The following is a 23,671-nucleotide window of genomic DNA, read 5'->3' on the forward strand; positions in this document are numbered from 1 at the left end:
ATTCCAATGTTGGCCTATTCTCTGGTCAAGACTGAATTATTCTACTTCAAACAGCCTAACCTGACTTTCTATTCTTTATGGCCAGGCTGAAAAGTCTCTTTCTCCAGGTCTTACCCACTAAAATAACCTACATTAATCTCTAAATAGGAGCTTAAAGACCTTGAAAACCTACCTCTTGAAGTTTAAGTACCATGATGGAATGTAGATGTTTCACCAAATTGTCTAAATATGGAATAAGCAGTGACTTGGGACAGTCCTCAGTGAAGTTGATCAGAGCGGCAGCAGCATGGGCCTGCACTCGCTGATTGCCCTGGTCCTCCATGGTCTGCAACAGGGCCGCGATCACCTGGAAAACGGAATCAGATAAACACACATTTTGAAACACCACATTTCCAAGCACACCTCCTCTGTTTGAGTGTTTGAGGCATTGTTACTTACCTTCTCATGAAATTTCTTTTGGAAGCCAGGTGCAAAATCTGTAGCCATCTGTCCCACGGCATTACAGGCTGCGTACCTTACTCTTGGATGCTGCAATAGGGGACTTTGTGTAAGTAAAGGTAAGGGGTTCCCACATGGGAACTATGGTAATAAGTATGAATCAGGTATTTACTGGTACTTACAGGATCCTGAAGAAAAAGCAAAACAAAATTTACTATCTCATTTAAAATTCCTTCCATTTGCTGGTGGCATCCTTCACCAATGGCAGATAAGGCCATTAATCCTGCATGCCGGTATTTCCAGTCAGCTACAAAAAAGAATTACAGGTGAAAGAACAGTTAGCCAGTACAAACATGTCATTCTGGTAGTCAGAAGCATAAAAAAAGCTCTCCTTATTTAGAAAAGACCACCAAAATATTTTTATACATTAATTAGAAAAATGGACAGAAAAAAGTGCCCGACTGGACTATTTCACTATGGTAATGGTTATGTCAGACGAGCATTTCTATTCCAAAAGTAGTGCAAAGGCAATATGAAAGAAAAGAGTTTATTAGTATTTATAACAACTACTGAAAAAAAGCCTTTTCCCCCTAAGATTTACCATTAGCAACAAATACCTGGATTTTGTGCCACACACTGCTATTTATTGAACATAGAGATTCACTATTGTCCAACCATGGAAATTTACATTTCTTTAAAAAGAACAAAAGCCAAGGAGAAGATACTGCTTTTAAAGAATTTTTATGTAACAACATGGTAAATGAATATAGATGAACATTACATGTATTCTAATATTACTAATGGCTACTTGGTTTTAGACTAGAATATTAGCTAAGCAGTATTTATTATACTGATCTTCATATCATATTCTAATATGTAATTTCCCTGACTCTCATTTCGAAATGTTTATGCTCATTACATTATCGTTCCCTTTAAGCGGTTTCACACAACTTGTGGAACAAAGCAAGACATACATAAATACAGAAAGCTAATATCTGTGTAAAGCAGTGACTCTCAAGGTGAGGCCCAAGAACCCTGGGATTACTGTCCTGATAATACTCTTTCACTCTCACTCTGAGGGTCCAGTGGAGTATTCCAGGGATTACAACACATGTATGATCCACTGACACCGAATGAAGAAGCAGAAACAAGAACTCAGCTAAGACACTTAAAGATATTTACAAAACTGCATAAGACGACATTCTTCTCGCTAACATATTTTTGTTTTGAAGTCATTCTTCACGAAAAATGTTATTTCTGTTCATGTGTAATGGGTTTATTATGGCTATCTTTAAATGAACATTTTGAATGTTTTTCATCTTTAATAATACAAACACTGATATAACCCACATAAACAAAAGCATTCTAGGATCTTCAGTTGATTTTTTAAGAGTGTAGGGGCGCCTGGGTGGCTCAGTAGGATAAGCATCCGACTTCGGCTGGGGTCATGATCTCATAATCCATGAGTTCGAGCCCTGTGTCAGGCTCTGTGCTGACAGCTCAGAGCCTGGAGCCAGCTTCAGATTCTGTGTCTTCCTCTCTCTCTCTGCCCCTCCCATGCTGGCTCTCTGTCTCTCTCTAATATTAAAAAAAAAAAATTTTTTTTAAGAGTGTAAAGGGATCTTAAAAACAAAGTTTGTGAACCACTGGCAGAAGAGTTAACAAAAGTTGTAGAGAAGCCTAAAATTATATCAGAATTAATAATTTTTCACTTTGGGGAGCCCAAGATGAACTCCGTTGCAATATACTACTATAAAGAATTTTTTTGAGAGGGCACCTGCACTCCTGCACACCCTGCATGAGCAGGAGACAGGTAGAGAGAGAGGGAGAGAGAATCTTAAACAGGCTGCATGCTCAGTGCAAAGCCCAACATGGGTCTCAATCTAATGACCACAACCTTGAGATCATGACCTGAGCTGAAACCAAGAGTTGATGCTTAACAGACTGACCCACCCAGGCACCCCTCTAACATAAAGACTTTCTGAAAGTTTCCTAATTCTGCTGTTAAGTATTAAAACTTTATTATTAACATTAAATATTTATTTTTAATGCATTTCAATTACTTAATATACCAATAAGCCAACATTTTTCAACTAAGGAATAATCATCCTAGGAAATCAGTAAATCAGATGCTAACCTTTGCATATTGGATTTACTAAGTTTTTTTTTTTAATGTTTATTTTGGGGGGAGAGAGAGACACACACACACACACGAGAGAGAGAGAGAGAGAGAGAGAGAGAGAGAGAGAGAGAGGAAGGGAGACACTGAATCTGAAACGGGTTCCAGGCTCTGAGCTGTCAGAATAGAGCCTGTTGTGGGGCTCGAACCCACGAACCATGAGACTGTGACCTGAGCTAAAGTCGGACGCTTAACCAACTGAGCCACCCAGGCGCCCTGGATTTACTAATTTAAAGAAGAGATGCAATAAATACTTACTGATACAGAAAGGTGTCCTTATTTGGATCAGAGAAATAAAAATAAAAAGATATGTCTGTATATCTCTAATAGGCAGAGTTCCTGAAAGTATGTTCGGCAGAATGTGATGGTATGCTATGGGGATTTAGAAGTGGTTTTTCTCCTTTAAATTTTGCTATTTATTATTTAAAGTAAAACCAGTAAAACTATCTTTAAAAATAAAGTGTTAAGTTACTAGGAGATACATGTCGTTGGCCACTGTTTAAAGCACTTTTCACACACATTAGCTACATCTTTGGATCTAATCTCAAGCCTGGGCATAAAGCAAACATCATTTTTGCCTCTTTTACAAACAAGGAGATTAAGGTGCAGAAAATTTGCTCAAAGCCATACAATTAACAATAACAGATCTTTACTAAGAGTTCATTGCCATATATAATAAAGCCTCTTGCATCCAGCTGGTAGGTGTAGCAAGAAAAACTGAAAAGCCAAATTCTTTAATTACAAATCACAACCACATCCACAACCGATCTATCTGAAGATCACCATCAACCAATAGTGAAACAGTGACTACAATCTTTTATGTCTGTAGGCTACCTTCTTCATCTTAAAAATGGAAAAGCTAGATTCTTTCTCTTAAGCAATCTGTGAAGCTGTCTCTATTCCTTTGGGGAAAAAAAAAAAACCCTCAAAAAATTGAGGAGCTAAAAAAAGGAAAACTGGGGCACCTGCCTGGGTGGCTGAGTCGGTTAAGCGTCTGACTCTGGACTTTGGCTCAGGTCCATGATCTCATCGTTTGTGGGATCAAGTCCCCCAGTGGGCTGCATACTGTCAGAGCAGAGCCTCCTTGGGATTCTCTCTCCCCCTCTCCGACCCTCCCCTGCTCATGTTCTCTCAAAATAAACAGTTAAAAAAGAGGGGGGAAACAACTATTCAAGACCCATGTATACAATCACATCATTAAAAAGAGTTAATTGTTTTGGGCCATGCCTTTTCAGAAGAATTTTATAGGATAAGAATTAAGTAAATTGTATAAAGGGCTACAGTTCTCAACAGTTCCTTTCATTTGAAACTGGTATTATGTTATTACCCTGCTTTACTACTTTAAGACCTTGAATCAACTGTCTGACCCTCAAGTGTGTCTCTTGCAATGTACCCTATAGATAGGACTATCCATACTTAAGTAAGTCAGGATATCTGTGGAAGAGTATATGCATTAGCATTATTTGTATCAACAAAAACTATTAACATTTAATGGGGTATTACGGAATGCTATGAGGGGGCTATTCTGTGGTGATAGGATATACCCTGGGGTAAAAGCTTAAGTATGGTGTATCTATATGGTATGTTCACATTGTTTTAAAAACTGCATATATGCACGATGGAGGTCAAAGAAAAGTCTCAGAAAACAATTAACAGTGGCCACCTCAAAATCTAATAAGTTAAGAGACTTTTAGTCTATATATCTCTGTTTTTGAATTTTTAAAAAAAGTCAAGCATAGGGTGCCTGGCTTGCTCAGTCAGTGGAATGTGCAACTTTTGATCTCAGGGTTGTTGAGTTTAAGCCCCATACTGGGTATAGAGATTACTTAAAAATAAAATCTTAAAAAAACATAAAAATATAACATGTATACAACAATTTTTGATATAGATATAAATTACAGGTACAGAGGCTGACTGACAAATGACCAGATATTTGTCATGAAAACAATAAAAGAAATAGAAGTGGCTTCTCTTTTTTTATTCAAAGTTTATTTATTTTTGGGAGAGACAGAGATAGCGTGAGTGGGGGAGGAGCAGAGAGAGGGGGAAAGAGAGAATCCCAAGTAGGCTCCACACCACCAGCACAGAGCCTGATGCAGGGCTCGAACCCACGAAACCATGAGATCATGGAGCCAAAATGGAGTCGGATGCCCAACCGACTGAGCCACCCAGGGCCCCAGAAGTGGCTTCTCTTCTGATTATATATATATTATACATGTATTTTTTAATGTTTCTTTATTTTTTGAGACAAAGAGAGACAGAGTGCAAGCAGGGGAGGGGCAAAGAGAGAGGGAGAGACAGAATCGGAAGCAGGCTCCAGGCTCTGAGCTGTCAGCACAGAGGCGAACGTGGGGCTTGAACTCACAGACCGTGAGATAATAACCTGAGCCAAAGTTGGGACACTTAACCAACTGGGCCACCTACGCGCCCCCTGATTATATATTTTTAAAAATAACAGACAGTGGCTAAGGAAGATCATATGAATCAAATGTGCTAATATTTGTAAACATCAAATGACGATGTCTTATTTAAATTAAAACCTAGATACTTCTGGCTAGGGAGAAAATCTATAGTTTTTCCTTGGTATTGTAATTATCTCCTATGCATTGAAGCCAGTTCTACAGAGGAAATGGAGTATCTGCAGTCGCGAGAAAAAACATTCTTTAGCATAAGATTGGATGGTTCCAAAGAGGACTAAACAGAATTTTATCAGTATAACACAAAAATTAGGCTAAACATTGGATATAAAAAGGCAAAGAAAGATGAAGTCTAAGCATTTGTCAGTTTGAGACTTAGAAAGCCACATGCACTATGCTAGCATCCGAGGGAGACACAGCTTACGATTTTGGAGCATCTGCATAATGTGTTCCTTGATCATCGGCAGCACCAGCTTCCCACCAAGTCCACAGGCCATTCGGTCCAGAGCGCTCTCACCAGCAACCGCATTGCTGCACACAAACCAGAACGTATCCAACATGCTCAACACACACAGTGCACTGTGCACATGTATTTCTAAATATGCTATGAAACTAAGGCTGAGAAAGACCAATTTAAGCAGTCTTTCAAATGCATGAAGTTGTGGGTTCAAAATCCTCAAGAAAAGGAGAACACATAACATTTTCATGATTCATTCACCACGATGTAAAAAGTCCTGTCTCAATCTTAACTTTCAAGACTTTGCTCTTTCTGCGCACACCCTTCACTGGCTAACACTCAGCTTTGGTGCTCTCAAGACTCAAAGGTATGAGCAGCGTGTTCAAGAGAGCCTGTTACCTCATTTCCCGGACATACATCCTTCAAACTCCATCAACAGAACACAGAACGCTGAAAGCGGTGCTCAGACTCAGGGATGCCTTCTCTGCAGTGAACTTACCTACTTTTAAAGGAGTACTAGCTGCATAGCTAACATTTATGCACCGGTGAGACTCAATTCCAGTGTTTTCACTGAAAATGGAAGAAACTTGGGTATAAGAGCCTTTTGCACTGGCTTTGAACTCTAAGATTGGTAGTGAGTTTGTCATGGGATCATCTCCAACTGTCCAGTGAAGAGACTATAAAGATGAAACTATAAATGATTTTTAGAATATATCTAAACTCACCTTGAATATATTCCTGGCCTATTTACCCACAGATAAGAAAATCTTACTCATCTAGCCCAGAGAAAGTAGCTTCGTAAGCCATATAATTGTAAGTGCCTTTTACAGGGCAAACTAAAGGCCAGGGAGCAGCAGCACATTACAGTAACTGAACCAGGGAAAGGAAACCCAATCTGAGCCTGGTCTTCTCTTTAGTCCTATGAGGTAATTTCCAGTGAAGGATTATTTTCATATACTTCAAAACGGCATTTAAGCCAGGGTAGTCATTTTTAATAATGGGACTAAGCCGCGAGATGCACTGTACATTCTGCAAGTCAAATGTCTTTCATTTTACCTAATTCCTGTTATAGTAGCTTATACCAACTACCAGTCTTTCAGGGCAATACTTTCAGCTCTTTGAGAAAGAGAATATGACACACTGGCATTAAACCTTCGTCTACAGACGGGCTATACAAACCCTGGACAAATCACTCAAATGCCCTCTCCATTTCTGACTCTACCTGAGAATGTATCTGTAGGAACACTGAAAGAATCAGTTAAAATAACAGAGTTCTAAAGTGCTACTTCTCACATGCGTGTAAGAAGAGGCCATCATCACCACTGGACAGTGAATAAATAGATTCTGGTGGACTTTTCCAGGAATTCCAAGGAATCTCTGAAGTCTAAACAAGTAAAACAGTAGCTCCAGTGTCACAGTAATCTAGTGTGCAAATCTTGCCACTATCTCGTCTCTAGCCTATGGTTAAATTGAATGAAATTGGGAAAACGTCATTTTGCAGGGAACAGTGTGGAAACAACTATTCTAAGTGAGGTCTATGCATATAAAGGCATTTTTCACAATAAAGCTTCTTTATACAGACTTTAAGATACTCTTACACTAAAAAAAAATCTTGAAGAAAATTCAGAGTAAAATGGGGAGGAAAGATGGCTACTTAATTAAAAGTAAATGAAATATAATTTATAAAATTTGACACAGAAAGCCTCAGTGTCCCATGTTCCAAACTGACAAGTTTAACTTTAGATTACAGAATACAGTGGGAAGACATGGACCCTGGAACCCTAAACTCTTGTCACCACCGGAGCTCTCTCTGTTCTGTCGAGGAGCCTCCACACAGTCTCTGGCGCATGCGATTACCTGTCAAAGTCATCATCTTCCAGCTCATCTGCATTCGCCCAGTCCTCGTCCTCTTCAAGATCAACCATCATCGCTAACATCTGAGGAACTAAAGTAAATCATCACTTCACACCTGAAGACTGTAGCTTTTTTATTTTATCAGTATCACCATTTATGAACAAGAATTTTAAGAAGTAAAAAATGAAGGGTTTACTTTGCCTCTAAGAGACAGGACAATTATTTGCCTGTGCCCCCCAAAATTTGTTAAATTTTAACCTTTTTGCCACATTTGCTTTAGACCTTGTTCTTTTTAAGTACCACTAAGGATAAAAGTCAAACTTCCTAGATCCTATCACACTCTCTTTTACTCACCAGAGGTGAGCAATGAATAAAACCGACACTTCTCATTCCCAAACTGTTTTTACACTTGAACTACAGATTTCCCTATATACAAAAAACAGCACCATTTCAAGATTTTAGTTTTTACACAATAAATACACACAATTTATTTACTACTAAATAAATAAATTTAGTAGTACCATACTACATGTAACCTTTGGCAATTTGCTTTCTTTTCAACACATATGGATTTTATTGTAATTACTTCACAGTATTCCACTATGTAAACACACTATTCCATCGATGGACATTCTGGTTGTTTCCAATTTTCTTCCTATTAAAAAATTTCCTTTGATGAGTTTTCTATACACATATCCTTGAAATGTGTGAGTTCAGGGCATGAAACTGTTATAGGTTATCTTCAATATTATAAGAAAGACTAACTGCTCTGCATAGTGGTTGCATAAATTTGCATTCCTAGAGGAAGTTTAAAAGGATAACTGTCTTATTTCACAACAACGTGTGAAGTGCCCCGAAGCTGTATGAGTCCTGCCTGCTCAACACCTTTCATCAACACTCAGTATTGTCAAACTTTGTGACAACTTGGGACTCCACAACTACTCTGGTATTTGAGACTGACCAGCACTCATTAGCTAGTTCAGATTCCTCCTCTGTGAATTTCCAGTTCCCTAGCCTTCATCTATTTTCTAGGTACTTAAACTTTGTTGACTCTGTCCACTGCAGCTACTTTTCCCCAGCCTGCAGCTTATCTTTTAATTTCACTTACGGAGTATTTGGTCAAAAAATTATTTTAGTATTTGCAAATTTAGCAATATTTGCATCTGTGGTTTGTGATTCAGTCTTAAAAAAATCAAATCATCAAGATTTACTCGTAAAAATGAACTATTATTTAGGTGTTTAATCCACCCCAAATTAGTGTTTATAGGATATCTGAAGTTGGGATATATTTTTGCTACAGAAATGACCTTTATCAATTATCTTTTTTTTTCCCCCCCAATTATCTATCTTTTCAAGTCAGCTTTGTTTCCATGTGAGTGGATCTGCTTATAGGTCTTTTTGTTTCAGATGATTCACTTGTCTACACCTGTGCCACGAACAAATTCTAAATCTTCATAGTTGAGAGGGCAAGATCTCCACTATGCTCATCAAAATGGTCTTGGCTACTTCAGGCCCTGTGTTATTCTACATGAATTTTAGGATCAATCTTATCATGTCCAACTCTATTGGGATTCTGACTGAAATTGTATTAATTTATAGATTAATTTCAGAAGAACTGGTATTTAGCTCCTCTATTAGTCTAGTCTTTCAACATGTTATCTAATTTCCCCATAAAGGTCTTCTGTGTCTTTGGATTTGTTTCCAGGCATCACATGTCTTGCCTATTATGGGATTTCAAAATGTGTGCAGCATAGCCACCATGCCCATAAATATGTATAGAGATGTATATCTCCAGATTCATCTGTTTTGAAAGGACATCATATTCTCAACAAATCTATGAGCTTACACAATTCTCAGCAAATTCACTGAAGAGTTTTTCCACATGAACACAAATTATTTAAAGATCTTTGACTTACTAGTCTGTGCAACAATATTGGTATGTTTTCTTAACATAGCAGCTGCAGTCTCAGAGAGGGTCACGATTACTTCAAGGGCGAGCTGGCGTTGCATATTATTGAGGCTGGTGTCTCCACACAACTACAAAGAAGATGTATTTGTACACATTTCGTAGTTTAGATTATTCATTGAAAATAATAAACAGAACATTTACTGAAGTATTTAATTTACCTTTAGACTTAGCTGTAAAGTAGCTTCTAAATGAGGACGCAAATACTTTGGAACAGTATCTGCAATCTCAACGAGGGACTTTAAGACAGAATCGTCATTCTGGTAGCATGAGTCATTCACAGCCTGGAAAAAATAAAATAGAAAAGGAAAAAAGGTCTGGGTTCAAGAGTCACTTTATAGATGCCTCACTGCCAAAACAGTAAAAGGCAGACAACAAAGTGGCATTATCAAAGAGTATTTTTCGCTAAATAATAACTTAGCAATCTATATGATGAAATTTTACCTACAGTCACATGTACACCTTCCTTTTGACTGTCAACTAGAAACATATAAAGATTTAAATCTAGTTCAGAATTATAGCATCCAGCACAACAAACTTGAGGCTGTCAAAGAATTCTTTTCATAACTAGAAGGAATCCCTTTTCTCTGTCCTTCCAACATCCACATCCTAGTCTTTTTCAGACATACAATAAATACTAGGCCCTAGGATACATTTCAAGTGTCCAATATTACTCAACTTATTTCTCTATGACATCGAGTTAGCTCACTGTGGTATTTAAATATACATTCTGTATCAACCACTGACTATTTAAGAGTGACAACTCCTAGAAGTTTTGGCTAACATTTTAACTTACTCTAAATTCAAGGGAAGAAAAACCTGAGATTAGATTTCAACAGTAACTCAAAATTTTTAGGTAATAAACGACTAAAACGATAGAATGGAAAAGTTAATGTTTTTTGTCATTGACCTAAACTATCTTTTCAATTTGATAGCACTGAGAGAAAAGTTTCTACTAAATCCTACAAAATTACTCTGAATCATGTACAATTCACACAGGATTTTTCAATTTTAGCTCTTCTGAATCCTCTCTAACCTGGTGGTTCTCAACAGGACACTATTTCTCCCAGGAGTTTTCTTGGTTGTCACAATGACTCAGGAAGGGCCAAAACCAGGGTTGCTAGACGTCTGCATCTGTGACACAAATACTTACGAGGAACTCACAGGACCTTCTTACCATGCATCTCACATGATAATGTCAGATACTTCTAAAAATGAAAAACTCATTTATAATGATCTGAACCTAAAACCTAAGTCACAATTAGATTTTGTCTGGTTTTAATGTACCATGATTCCCCCCACCCCCAAAAGTAAATATTGTATAAATCTAGAATAAATACATAGTTTTGTCCAGAACTTTACCATTTCTGGAAATCAAATCATCAATAATAACAGCATTTGTGGTGTTGGCCTTGCCAATGATATCTATCAGTCCACATGTTTAGCTACTGAGTTTGTATAGATCACTTAAAAATCACCTAGTCTGGGGATGCCTGGGAGACTCAGTCGGTTGAGCATCCAACTCTTGATTTAGGCTCAGGTCATTATCCCAGGGTGGTGGGATCAAGCCCTGCACTGGGTTCTATGCTGAGTGTGGAACCTGCTTGAGATTCTCACCCTGCTCTCCTGCTGCCCCTCTTCCCCAACCGCGCATGCTCTAAAAAAATAAATAAATAAAATAAAAAACACCTAGTTTACTATGTCTTTCATTGTAGTCATGCCCTAGCATTTATATATTGAAAAGCATACCATTTTACTGCGTATTACTTTCTTCTTATTTCTTCTTTGTATTTTAACTTAGGGCAATATTTTTATTTTTAAAATTTGTGCATATACATATGTACATTACCTGTGCATTTCAATATTTCAAAATGGAATATGCAAAGTTACAAAATCTGGGTCTAACAAGGTTGACAATAATTGTTCTAACTTACCCAATCATATTTTATGCTCTGATTGAGGCAGATGGTATCCCTAAAATAATAACACCCTTAGGATCCAATAGTGACAATTAACCACAAACTATTTATAGTACAAACTATCATAAGCCCTGGGATTAAGAGTAAGGACTTCGGTCTGATTTGGGTTTAAATCATGGTTCCATCACTTACTGACACTGTGACCTTGGGCAAGTTTCTTATCCTCCCCTCTTTAGTTTCTCCTTATGTAAAATGGGCATTAAATTTCATAGGTTTTTTTGGTTGATTCAGTGAAAATAACCTATGTGATTACTTAACAAATTACTTGTATCATACATCATAGAAAACTTTAGAAACCCTAACCTAGGTATTTTAAGAGATTAAGAGTCTATGAAAGGCAAGAGATCTAGTTCAATGGGGACAAAGATCCCCTCTAGTGCCTAGTGCTAGCACACAGTAGCCAATGACTTGATTGAATAAATGAAAGCATTCGAGAATTCTGGTAAGAATTTGAAACCACAGAAAACCAAAAAAGGATATAATTTTCACTTATTTCATACCGTTTTCTTACCTGTAAGAATCCGGGTAACAAGTCTGCAAAATGTTTGAATAGAGCAACATTATGCTCATTTGCAAGTATAAATGCAGCTGTAGCTCTAGCAGATAATGTCCTGATCTAATACGAAAACAGCAAAAAACGTCAAGCATGAGAAATTACTGATGGATGCAAGGTCAGGATTTCTTACTCAAGATGAAATTTTTCATCAGTAAAACCAGTACTTATATTTTGCAGTATTAAAACTAAAGATAATCTCCAAATACATAAATCCCGTTCCCAAGTTAAATGTTATATTAAATTAGGTGTTAATATTAGTGGAATTGAAATTATTTACCGATGGATGTTCCTGATCTTGCATACACTGAACTAACATCCGTTTGATAACGTCTAAATAGTGCTGCTGTTGGTTCCCAAAAATTCCAGGAAAGTTCCTAAAAAAGATCCAAAGTACTCTTTCAAAATGACATATTTCAGTAAGGTGTCAGCTAGAACATCTCATGTTCTAATCTAACCTTAAACATCAGCCTGACTTAAGTGTGCATTAACCCTGATGGCTGAACACCATCCATCCATCTTCCAAGTAATCCTCTTTGGGGGTTGGGCGAATGGCAACAAACATTAGCAGAGAGGATTATGCTGGATGCAGAGGTGACCCAGGTGCGCACACACTACTCAGCAGCCCAACCAGCCCTGTACTTTATCCTTATCACTCTTGTCCCTGTAGGAAGCTGACCTGGAGTGCAGGACAAAAGCAAACACGAAGCTGCAGACGGTAGCTGCAGTCACAGAGCTACCTGACAATCTGTGCCTGGGCTCAGTCAGTGACCCAGGGAGTCCCGATTCTGCTCTACTTTAAATGTAGCTAACAAGTATATTCAATACTTGCAATTAATTCTCTACTCCGGGTTACCGATACAAATGAGATCCATTTGACAAATTAAGTAGAAGATGGTATAATGTCTACCCTTATCCGCTTCTGATATTCAAGGTGTATCTCATTTCTTAACAAGTATATAATCTTGAAACGTTATAAATCCAACTATATTTTTAATGTAGAACTGTATGATAACACCAGACAAAATTTTTCTTAGTGCAAATCATCTTTTAATTCTAAACTGAGACCATTTGCTTGTAAATATACAGGATTTTATTAAAATAATGTATTTTTATGAAGTTTGGTCATAGAAGACCCAGAAAACAATGGGGGTTCACCAGCCTTTTCTTTCTTCTTCAAGATTTCATCATTAAAGTGGCTTTCTAAAAGATATATTTAATACTGTGTCGATCTCCAAAAAAGGGAAAAGAAACCATCTTGTTTGGAATCATAAAAGCCAAAGAATAGAAAATAAATTGCAGACAACCGCTGTGCACAAAAAGGAATATAATATGAAATTAAAAGCTTTGTGTTTTTTCAATTTATTTCCAACACAAATAGAAAGCTCATCTAAAGGCATTATTTAAGTCTAAAAAGTCAGACTAAAACATCCATTAAAATGTGCTTTGTACCTTCATGACACTTAAGTTTTTCAGGAAAATAAGATCAATGTATGTACCAGAAAATGTGAAGGGCAGCTTCCCGCAGTCCCATATTTTGAGAGCTGACTGAATCAAAAAGGAACTTCAAACCTTCGGGCCACTGGTTGTTGCCATCCTCATCTAAAAGTAAAGAAATCCAGGCATAAAGTATGTAAGTCAAAACTTCAAAGAATGAAGGGTGAATCCTTTCATTTCACAAGCCTCAAAGTATGTTAGTAGTAGAAAATGTCACATTTTTAAAACGTCCTAATAAAATTAGGTCCTTTAACCATAAACATGGCATTCTAATCTTGTAAACAGCAACTGTGCATCTGGGTTGCATAAGCACAGATACTGGCAGTGGTTATTTTCTAAAGAGCTGGCATTAAAAGAAACACCCTTAAATCAGTCCTTTTAACATAAAGATCATGCTTACGGGTGGAAGGGAATGAAATCATGGTTTAAAAAAAATAATTGTGGACAGCACTTTGAAACATTTCCATTATTAAGTGATTTTGAATTAGAAATGATGTCATTTATAAAGTTTGGTCACAGAAGACCCAGAAAACAATGGGGGTTCACCAGCCTTTTCTTTCTTTTTTTCAAAATTAAGGGGCACCTGGTGGCTCAGTGGGTTAAGTGCCCAACTCTTGATTTCAGCTCAGGTCGTGATCTCACAGTTGGTGAGATCAAGCCCAATGTTGGGCTCTGCCTGACAATGTGGAGCCTGCTTGAGATTTTCTCTCTCCTTCTTTCTCTCTCTCTCTGCCTCTCCCCAGGTCACGCTCTTTCTCTCTCAAAATAAATAAATATTTTTAAAAATTCAAAATTAAGAGTTTCAGTGGGTTTCGAACTTATTTAAAATAAAAAATTTAGCACTTTTCCTACTTTTTAAAAATATTTACTTTTTTGACAGAGAGAGAGGGAGAGCAAGCAGGGGAGGGGCAGAGAGAGGGAGATAGAGGATCCAAATCAGGCTCTGTATTGACAGCAGACAGCCTGATGCAGGGCTTGAACTCATGAACTGTGAGATTATGACCTGAACCGAAGTCAGACGCTTAACCGACTGAGCTGCCCAGGCGCCCCAACACATTTCCTGTTTTAAGGAATCAGTTGATATCTGTAAGCTGACTTGAACAAGAATTTCTACATTCCTGGTAGTGGAGATTAAAAAATCTTATCTTAGTGAGGTATCCTTTTCAACCTTTAAAAATGCTGCCTAAATGAAGTTTACAATCACATCTATGAACCTCCCCCCCAAAAAAACCAAAGCATATTCAATTACATTATTAATGTTTTTAGTGTGACCAAAAAAGGTTTGACTGTTGGCAAAGTGCATTTTTAGAGATTTTCTTTTGATTTCATCATTTAAAAATATTTTGGGGTATTTTAGAAGGTATACAGTATAGTGGTATAATAGCCTATTGCAAAATTTATTATCATACAGATGTAACACCAAATCTCCTGGAGTCCACTGATTTTTACTTCTGTTGGCAAGTTTAATCTACAAAACGGGTTATAAGTTAGACTGTGCTTTCAAAAATTAACAGGTTAGGGGGGAAATAAAACTGATTAATTTTCAAGCAAACTACAAAATTATTTCTCCACACAGATGCTCTGAAAACCAACAGGTAAGTATTATGACTGCACTTCAAAACATCAGATTTTTGGCTCTAAATGCAGAATCCATAATCACTCTCATTCTGAACAGAATAAATGGTACTCAGGTACTTATAAATCTTCCTTTAAAAAGACTCCACCAGGGGCGCCTAGGTGGCTCAGTTAAGTGTCTGATTCTTGATTTCAGCTTAGGTCATAATCTCACAGTTTGTGGGTTCAGGCCCTATGCTGGCAGAGGGGAACCTGCTTGGGATTCTGTCTCCTCCTCTCTCTGCTCCTCCCCAACTCTCTCAAAAATAAATACATAAACATTTTTAAAAAAATTTTAAAAAGACTCCACTTTAGAAAAAAAAAAAGGAAGAATATACTCATTTTCTTCCAAAACGTAATAATGAATGTATTTGCATACACACCTATTAAATTCCTGGCCAGTTCTGCAGCAATATCACAGATTTTTTTCCTCATGCTAGACTGGGTTTCCATTTGAATAATCATCAGTAGCTCACTCTTGATGGCAGTCTGAACATCAGAAGGAAGAGTTGGATAGACTTCATCAAATGCAGAGGACAAAAGACGTCTTAGGAGAACGGCAGCCATTTGTCTAGCCTATAAATGGAGAGCATGGTTAAGAACTTGGTATCTTTCAAGAGAAACCATTTTTCACAAACTACATTCACTCCACCATGGGTGTATTTTACAATTCATTTCTAAAACACTTTGCTAGATTCTTTTTAAAAAAGATAAAATACATAAAACTCTCTCTAATCACATTAGTCTACTGTACTGACATGCTACCCAAAAGCTCTTTTTGTTAATAAGTAAGGAAAAGCCCTGAATACATCAGATCACAAATTAAAAAATATACCTTAGCAATGGTAAACTTATCTTTAATTGCTATTTTTAATAGATTTTTTGAAGAAAAATAAGTATTAATATAAACTGCAAACTCTAGAATGCTCTTGTCCTACTTCTCATTCCAGTATACCTAATCTTACTCCCAGCCTGGCCTTATCTCACTGTATCACAGCCCTTTCATTAACCTTTGATAACATGCTATCAAATCCATTTATCTTTATGCTTCATTCAAGCAGACAAACATTACAAGTTCCTAATGCCTACAAGTGCTAATCAATATCAATGTGTACATTCTTATCCCAATTAAAAATCTGTAGACTATATTTAAGTTTGGCGTTTTTTATATGATATTCCTTTAGATTATAATGAGTCAAGAAAAAAATCATTCTAAAATTTTATCATACTAAATAAATAAGCCATTAAAACTATTAAACCCAATTTTTCATGGGCTACTCATTATCACTATAATTACTTTGGGACTATGACCAACAAAAAAAGTTAAGCTATACAAATAAAATGTACCAATTTTTTCCTGAAGTTATTTTTCACTGAATCTTTTTTTACTTAAAAAAATTTTTTTTAATGCTTGTTTATTTTTGAGAGAGAGAGACAGAGACAGAGAGTGAGCAAGGGAGGGGCAGAGACAGAGAGGGAGACACAGAATCCGAAGCAGGCTCTTGAACCCACAAACTGTGAGATTATGACCTGAGCCCAAGTTGGATGCTTAAAGGACTGAGCCACCCAGGTGGCCCTGAATCTTGTTTCAATTTTGGCAAACAGCAAACTTTTAAAGAAATTTCAATGCTCTAGAAAGGGTTCAAAATGGTTAAAATCCCTGTAAAAGTGCCTAAAATTTGTGCAGTTCTCACACACTGAAAACGATGAAGCCATAATGAAGACACTGAGGCTAGTTCATAATCATCATCTAATTCAAGATTTAAAACAGGTTCAATGTAGGTTTTTGAAAGTAAAATTTGACAGTTTTAGTATTGTTTATTCTTGGCTTTAAAATGTGTTTCATAATTAACTTGATTCAATTTTCAAGAATTAAAATAGCCAATTGTTTCTAGAGATTTGTTACTTCATATTTTAACATTCATTTGGAATTAAAGGATATATTACAAAGGTGAAGAAGCACCTTTTGTCATCTATTTTAATTATTTAATTATTTATTAACGTTTATTTACTTTTGAGACAGAGAGAGACACAGCATGAATGGGGGAGGGTCAGAGAGAGAGAGGGAGACACAGAATCCAAAACAGGCTCCAGGCTCTGAGCTGTCAGCACAGAGCCTGACGCAGGGCTCAAACTCACGAACTGTGAGATCATGACCCGAGCCCAAGTCGGATGCTCAACCAACTGAGCCACCCAGGCGCCTCAGTTGATTAAGCGACCGACTTCAGTTCAGGTCACAATCTCACAGTTTGTGAGTTCGAGCCCCATGTCAGGCTCTGCGCTGACAGTTCAGAGCCTGGAGCCCATTTCGGATTCTGTGTCTCCCTCTCTCTGCCCCTCCCCCACTCACACTCTGTCTCTTTCCTTCAAAAATAAATAAACATTGAAAAGAAAAATTAAAAAAAAAACAAACTGGGATACTTTCATACTGTTTTTAAGTAATACCACAGAACACTAAATTGCCAATTTAAACCGACTGACTACAAGAAGTCACGTGTAATAGTATGTAGAAATTTAGTGTGGCTTTGTTTCCATCATGTTTTAATATTAGCAGAAGTCTCACTTTACAAATTCTGTCACTTTTTTATTTTTTGAAAGTAACCTCTATTCCCAATGTGGGGTTCAAACTCACGATCCTGAGATCAGGAGTCGCATGCTCTATCAACAAGCCAGCTAGAACACCCCTCACTTTACACATTCTAAATTCCATGTTTCATAGGTGGGATTAGTTTTCTAGACTTGGATATTTTGACACCTTTTGTGAAATAAATAAAATATTCACTTAACGTTCAATATATGTAAGGATATTACTTTGGGCAAGAAAAAAAAATCAGCTGTTAATGTATATAAAACCAGTAAGAAAAACACATTTGAATTTGGTACAGTCATCAGGTCATTTGCTAAAAACCAGTTTATAAAGGATTCAACAAAGTGTCTCTTTGTTCCTAAACATCTTTAACACATCTTATTCACCACCTAGGGATGATTATAATAAGCATAAGAATTTTAAAGACAGACAAAACATATTTTTTCAGAAACATCTGGCAACATAGTAAAACAACGAATGAATTAAATTTCCTCCTTTAGGATGGTTTCAAGGAAGAAATATTTTTTATAACCACAGAAATCACTTAAATTTAATAAATTTTTATGTGATTATTTAAAAACTATTAACTCAAATATCCTGAACACATCATCTGACATGGAAAAGAGAAATTATTTAATAGAGTACTTAAAAAAAATGTAACTGCAAAGTAGCTTTTCGCAAATGTAAGTTCAAAGTTCTGGTACCATGTATGCAGTAATCACCAGTTCTCATTACCCACATGGACCACCATCTAATACCCAACTTTGTATTTTGTTTTGGAAGAATGTCATATCCTCAAATATTAAAATAGTACCTCCTCAGCAGCTGTTGTATTTCTGATGGCTTGTAAGAGGAATGTGATCTTTGACTGGCCTGGGATATTCTCGTAGGTTTCCTTCAGGGAAAAGAAAAACATTAAAGGTTAGAAGATGTTCAAAAACTTCACGAGCACACCAGTGAAAAAAAATGAAATAAGACTGGGAAAGGTCTGTGCATACGAAGTCATGTAATCTAGGTCTGGTGTTAAAATTTTCTCCTGGTAAGGAAAGAGAGGATGTCCAGGGAGTGACTTTCAAGCTCCTTTCTACATTTAGCTCTTAGATTTTTCTAATGTAAGTGCATATTTTCCCAACTTTTGCTTCTGTGAATAACAAAACTCAAGGCCTATGAGGGCCAAAAAATTCTTAAATGTGACCTGAGCCACCATGCTGTAAAGCAAGTGCTTACCCAGTATCCCTTTACAACATGGAAAACTACTTATCTTGTAACATTTTCTAGATCACATGAAGTAGAATTGGTTTATGTTACCACTACTTACAAACTACCAGAAACATACCTCAGATGAAGTAAATCCAAGAAAGGGAAGAAAGTATTCAAATTCTTCTCTCGAGAGAGGGAGTATACTAAAGCCATATTATATACACAAATAAATGAATATGGCCAGGAGAAATTTGGCCAGGAGATTTTAACATAATTTCTTCAATACTGTTTTAATATTCTAGAAATCTAGTTTTGTGACTCGGGGCACTGCTTCCCTTCTCCATGAATAACGTAAAATGAGCAAATTGGTTAACAATAAAAAGTTGACACCAATTAAAAGACAGATTGTCAGAGTAGATCAAAATATAAGATCTAAGTATATATTGTCTACAAAAGCTAAAGAGAAGTATAGATTCATGTGCATGTATTCTAAGAATTCTATAACAGGGGCGTCTGGGTGGCTCTGTCGGTTAAGCGTCCGACTTTGGCTCAGGTCATAATCTCGCGGTCCGTGAGTTCGAGCCCCACATCAGGCTGTGTGCTGACAGCTCAGAGCCTGGAGCCTGCTTTGGATTCTGTGTCTCCCTCTCTCAAAAATAAACATTAAAACACGCTCTGTCTCTCTCTCTCTCAAAAACAAACATTAAAAAAATAAAATAAAATAAAGAATTCTGTAATAGTAGTCTTTTACTGTGCAAAAAAAATCATTATTTGAAGTATAGAATTGTTCTCCCAAAGACAACTCTTCACTTGTCTACTCTCTAATAGCCACTACCCCTATAACCTACCTAGTTCCTCTGGACAGAAGTGACAAGGAAAAGGGTGGGAAAACAGGGTCTCCCCAAATGCACATCTACCTCGTAATTTCTATTAAGCGCTCTGTGGCATCCCTGAGATATTGACAGATACTGAAATAAAGGCTCAGAAGTTAAATGACCTGCCCAAGGTCAAATACAATAAATGCTGCAGAGAACTCTGGTTTCCTGAGGCCAACCGTATTCAAAATCTCCCCAGCACCGAATGTTCTTTCTGGGTTTTGCTTCTGGGGTCTGACTCCACCAACCAGTCAGTTCTGTTTATGCAGTGCTGCACAGTTTTCAAACTTCTCAAACATATCTCAGTGAAAGAACACATCTGGGGGGAAGAGGAGAATTCAAAATCCTCTGATAACCTCAAGTTCCTCTCAAGCGCGTAAGCACAGAGGAATACAACAATGCCGAAAACTGTGACAAGCATTCACAGCTGAGGAGAGAAGATGGTCTGAATTTATGTATACAGAAATGAGATAATTTATGTAGAGATATTCATAAGATGATTGCAAAAATGGAAATGTACCTTGAGGTTTCTCACTTAATCTTTATGAATGCAACTGAACGACCGGTGTAGCCTTTCCATTTAAACACAGTCTCTCAGTGTATAATAAAAATGCCTTTTTATTTTTGTATCTAGCCTAGCTCCTGATGCACTGTATCTGCCATAAATGTTAAACAGTTAAATTTCCAGTGGTCTAAATCAAGTTTCAGAAAAAAATTCTTTATTAGGATATCACTCTCGGAAAACCATGCCCAGCTGGGACTATTAGTGTGACAGTTATATTGTGCTAATTCTAGTAGAGACTTAGAAATATTAAGTCCAATACTGAACTCTATTCCATAAGGAATTAGAATTAGAAGTCAATGGAGAGAGAGTTTGGTATGAGTGACATCTGACTCCTGAGAGAGGGTTCTCCCATTTGTTATGTTCCACTGTAGCAATCCAGATATAGTATTACATTTACACCATAACATTGGTCAAGGATAATAGTTTGGCAAAAAGAGCACAACCTTAAAACCCTAAACAGACTGAGTGCCACCAAGACAGGGCTGGTATCTCCTTGTATTCCAGCACTTAGCACATCAGAGTGCAGCAAATGTAAAGAATATCTATATAAAGAATATATAAACAATCTTTCGAAGAATATTCCTAGCCCTAGGCCAGGCAGGTTCAATGAATGTTGCCAGTTTCCTGGCAAACAGAATTTCAACTCCATTTGATTTCACCATGCACATTCACACAATGCAAAGTATTTCACCTCCCCCGTTTCTGTCCATACAAAGGAGAAACGCTAATAAATACTCATTTCACTCATTCCGTAAATATTTATGGTGAGCCAACCTTGCATATGAAAAGAGGGGGCAAGTTTTACCTGGTACAATTTTTACCTAGTAAATAAACAACCTGGTTCCTCAAAAATCAGGTATATTTTTCAATACATTACCCTCCTCCAATTCAAATCTCATTGATGTAGTTCTATACTACAATCAATGAAGAACAAAGTCAATGGAAAAACTAAGAATATAAAATCCAAGCATATGTTTAATAAAATACTTAAGCTTGTGTCACATAAAAATGTCCAGTCATGAATGCCATGGACATTCAACTTTGTACTCCCTGTCAACTATTTATTCAAATTGCTTATTCATGTTAATCATTGTATTTTTAGACTTAGAAGCATTTAAATCATTTCTTCAAGCATCAGAAACATTTTTTGTAAAGTTAAAGAGAAAAATTCTTGAAGATTTAAAAGAAATATAACATAAAGCCTACCAGATAGTTTATATAATGGAAATTTTAAAAACTTTTAAAACTTTTCAAGACTTTCAATGATTTCAACAATATATTACAATGAGTCCTTTACTGTACTTCATTTCATGTTTGAATGCAAGTTACCTTGGTCAACAGTTCAGTATTTGTGTCAACTAAGTATTTTTATTTTGACTGAGTAAATTACAAAAATACTTACTGAGCTTTTGCCAATTTTTAGTTAAAAAAATTTCTATATTTGCCATATCAGACTGTAATACTCAATTTAATTTGGCTTCATTACTTATAAACAGCTCATTTCATAAGGCAAAAAAAGGGGCATTAATAAAGTATCATTATGCACAGCTATTTACTTTTCCAACTAATATTTTGCTTTCTTAAGCTCTATTTACCGTCAAACTTTGTGTTATGTGACATCAGGAAACTTCCCCTCTAACATTTACCTTTTTTGGTGTCAAATTAAGAATATTCTGTTTTATAAGACTTACTTCACACATTAATATATTCCTGGGATATACAAAGAAAGTAAAAATGTACTACCTGAATGTTTTCACTAGGAATAAAAAGACTGACAGTACAGCTGAACCTTGAACATGGGTTTGAACTGTGCAGGTCTACTTATATGTGGATTTCTTTCTGAGGGGGATAAATACAGTACAGTACTGGAATGTATCTTTTCACCTTATGATTTCCTTAATAACGTTTTTTTCCTCTTTCTTTGTTGTAAAAATACTGTATATAACACACATACAAAATATGTGTAAACTGGCTGTTTATGTTATTGGTAAGGCTTCCAGTCAACAGGAGGCTATCAGTAGTTAAGTTTTGGGAGTGTTAGGGGGGTGGGAGCTGGTGTCCCTAACCTCTGTGTTGTTCAAGGGTCAACTATACTTTCCAATTGTTCTTTATGAGAAAATGTGCTGAATGCTGCTAATTATCCCCAAAGTGATGCAAGTGATAAAAGATTTACAACAGGCACCAATCGGAATTCAAGCTGAACCAGACACTGGTATTTAGTTCAATAGAAGAGAGATTCCCCACTAGGCTTGACAATAGAGACTTAAGCAACTGGAGGGAAGAGGGAGAATTAAACTAGCTTACTAATTACAATGCTGTTCTGCTTTGTAACACATGGCAATTTCTATTATGGTTTGGGATTAGGAACTTATTTTGGTGAAAAATTACCCCCAGAGTTAGCAGAATGCATTAAAATGTTTTCATAGGCATCATCACATCCCACTAATACAGGAGTGCAAATTGATGCAACTAATAAATGCACTTTACTTCCAAGGACAAATACTACTTTTAAGTATTTCAAGTAAACCTGGCAAAGTCTGAAAAGTATGCATGTACTCTTATTTTTAGGATGTACTCTTATTTTTAAAAGGACACTAGAAACCTTAATGTCCTTTCATAGGTGGGTTGGTTGAATAAATAATACATCCATATTATGGACTACTACATAGCTGCTTTAACAAAATCTTGTATGTGGCAACGTGAAATATATGGAGTGAAAAATCCAGGTTCACAGCATATGAATTATATGTGTATGTGTATTAAGGTCCATTCATGTAAAAATGAATGTATACATTTACACTTGTGAAGGTATTTTCAGGGATAACTCACAAGACACTTAAAAGTGGTTACCTTTGGGGAAAGGGATAAAAAACTATTTGCACTGTTTAAAATTTTACCCTGAACACATATCACATGTATAATACATGAAGCAAAAATCATTAAATAGTTGTTTAAAGCGCGTTCTCATACAGAACTGAACTTCCAGTGTATTTACTTCAAATATTGTAAAACCACTAAGTATAACCAGCATATCCTAATCTACTCAAAGTAAGTACTAACAACATTGTGATTCTAAAGTTTATCTATAAAACCCATGAGTACAGAAGAGGACTCGTCCCCCAATTTTGTTAGCTACACGTAAAATGAATTTTGCTCCCTAAAAACATCTGGTTGAACATCTTCTGCTGAATCTTATAAAAATCTTCGATCACATGGTGGCAGAGAACTCCACATATAACCAAGTTTGAAGACAGGTTCTTATAATGCACTTAAAAGAAACTGGAAAGTTTCTGCCCTTCCCTTACACTGTCTCACGTATGTATTGTGGTCTCAACACTGACAGCCTTAACATCAGTCTTCTACTAAACCAAGTGTTTCTCACTGCTACTTGGTAAAAGAACGTGCAGATACATCTGAAATACTGTCTCTTGAAAATATCCACAGCTCCACATTTTGGAGGCCAGCAGTCAGAGGAGGTTAAAAAAAAAAA

At 36.6% G+C, this 23,671-nt stretch overlaps 1 protein-coding gene across 1 annotated transcript in view; it reads right to left on the reverse strand.

Moving 5' to 3' along the window:
- The window catches only part of IPO5 (importin 5), a 55,829-nt gene that overhangs the window by 16,277 nt on the left and 15,881 nt on the right, over positions 1-23,671 (reverse strand). Inside the window, exons 4-15 of the mRNA XM_019444047.2 lie at positions 18,356-18,436; positions 15,338-15,530; positions 13,343-13,445; positions 12,124-12,220; positions 11,802-11,906; positions 9,473-9,595; positions 9,262-9,382; positions 7,349-7,436; positions 5,459-5,565; positions 621-745; positions 439-528; positions 173-346 (exon numbers count right to left, since the gene is read on the reverse strand). Of these exons, the coding sequence (XP_019299592.1) occupies positions 173-346; positions 439-528; positions 621-745; positions 5,459-5,565; positions 7,349-7,436; positions 9,262-9,382; positions 9,473-9,595; positions 11,802-11,906; positions 12,124-12,220; positions 13,343-13,445; positions 15,338-15,530; positions 18,356-18,436 (1,407 nt within the window). The remainder of the gene's footprint in view (positions 1-172; positions 347-438; positions 529-620; positions 746-5,458; positions 5,566-7,348; positions 7,437-9,261; positions 9,383-9,472; positions 9,596-11,801; positions 11,907-12,123; positions 12,221-13,342; positions 13,446-15,337; positions 15,531-18,355; positions 18,437-23,671) is intronic.

The sequence above is a fragment of the Panthera pardus genome, unplaced genomic scaffold (assembly GCF_024362965.1).
Source record: "Panthera pardus isolate Hobbes unplaced genomic scaffold, ASM2436296v1 HiC_scaffold_1, whole genome shotgun sequence".
Taxonomy (NCBI): domain Eukaryota; kingdom Metazoa; phylum Chordata; class Mammalia; order Carnivora; family Felidae; genus Panthera; species Panthera pardus.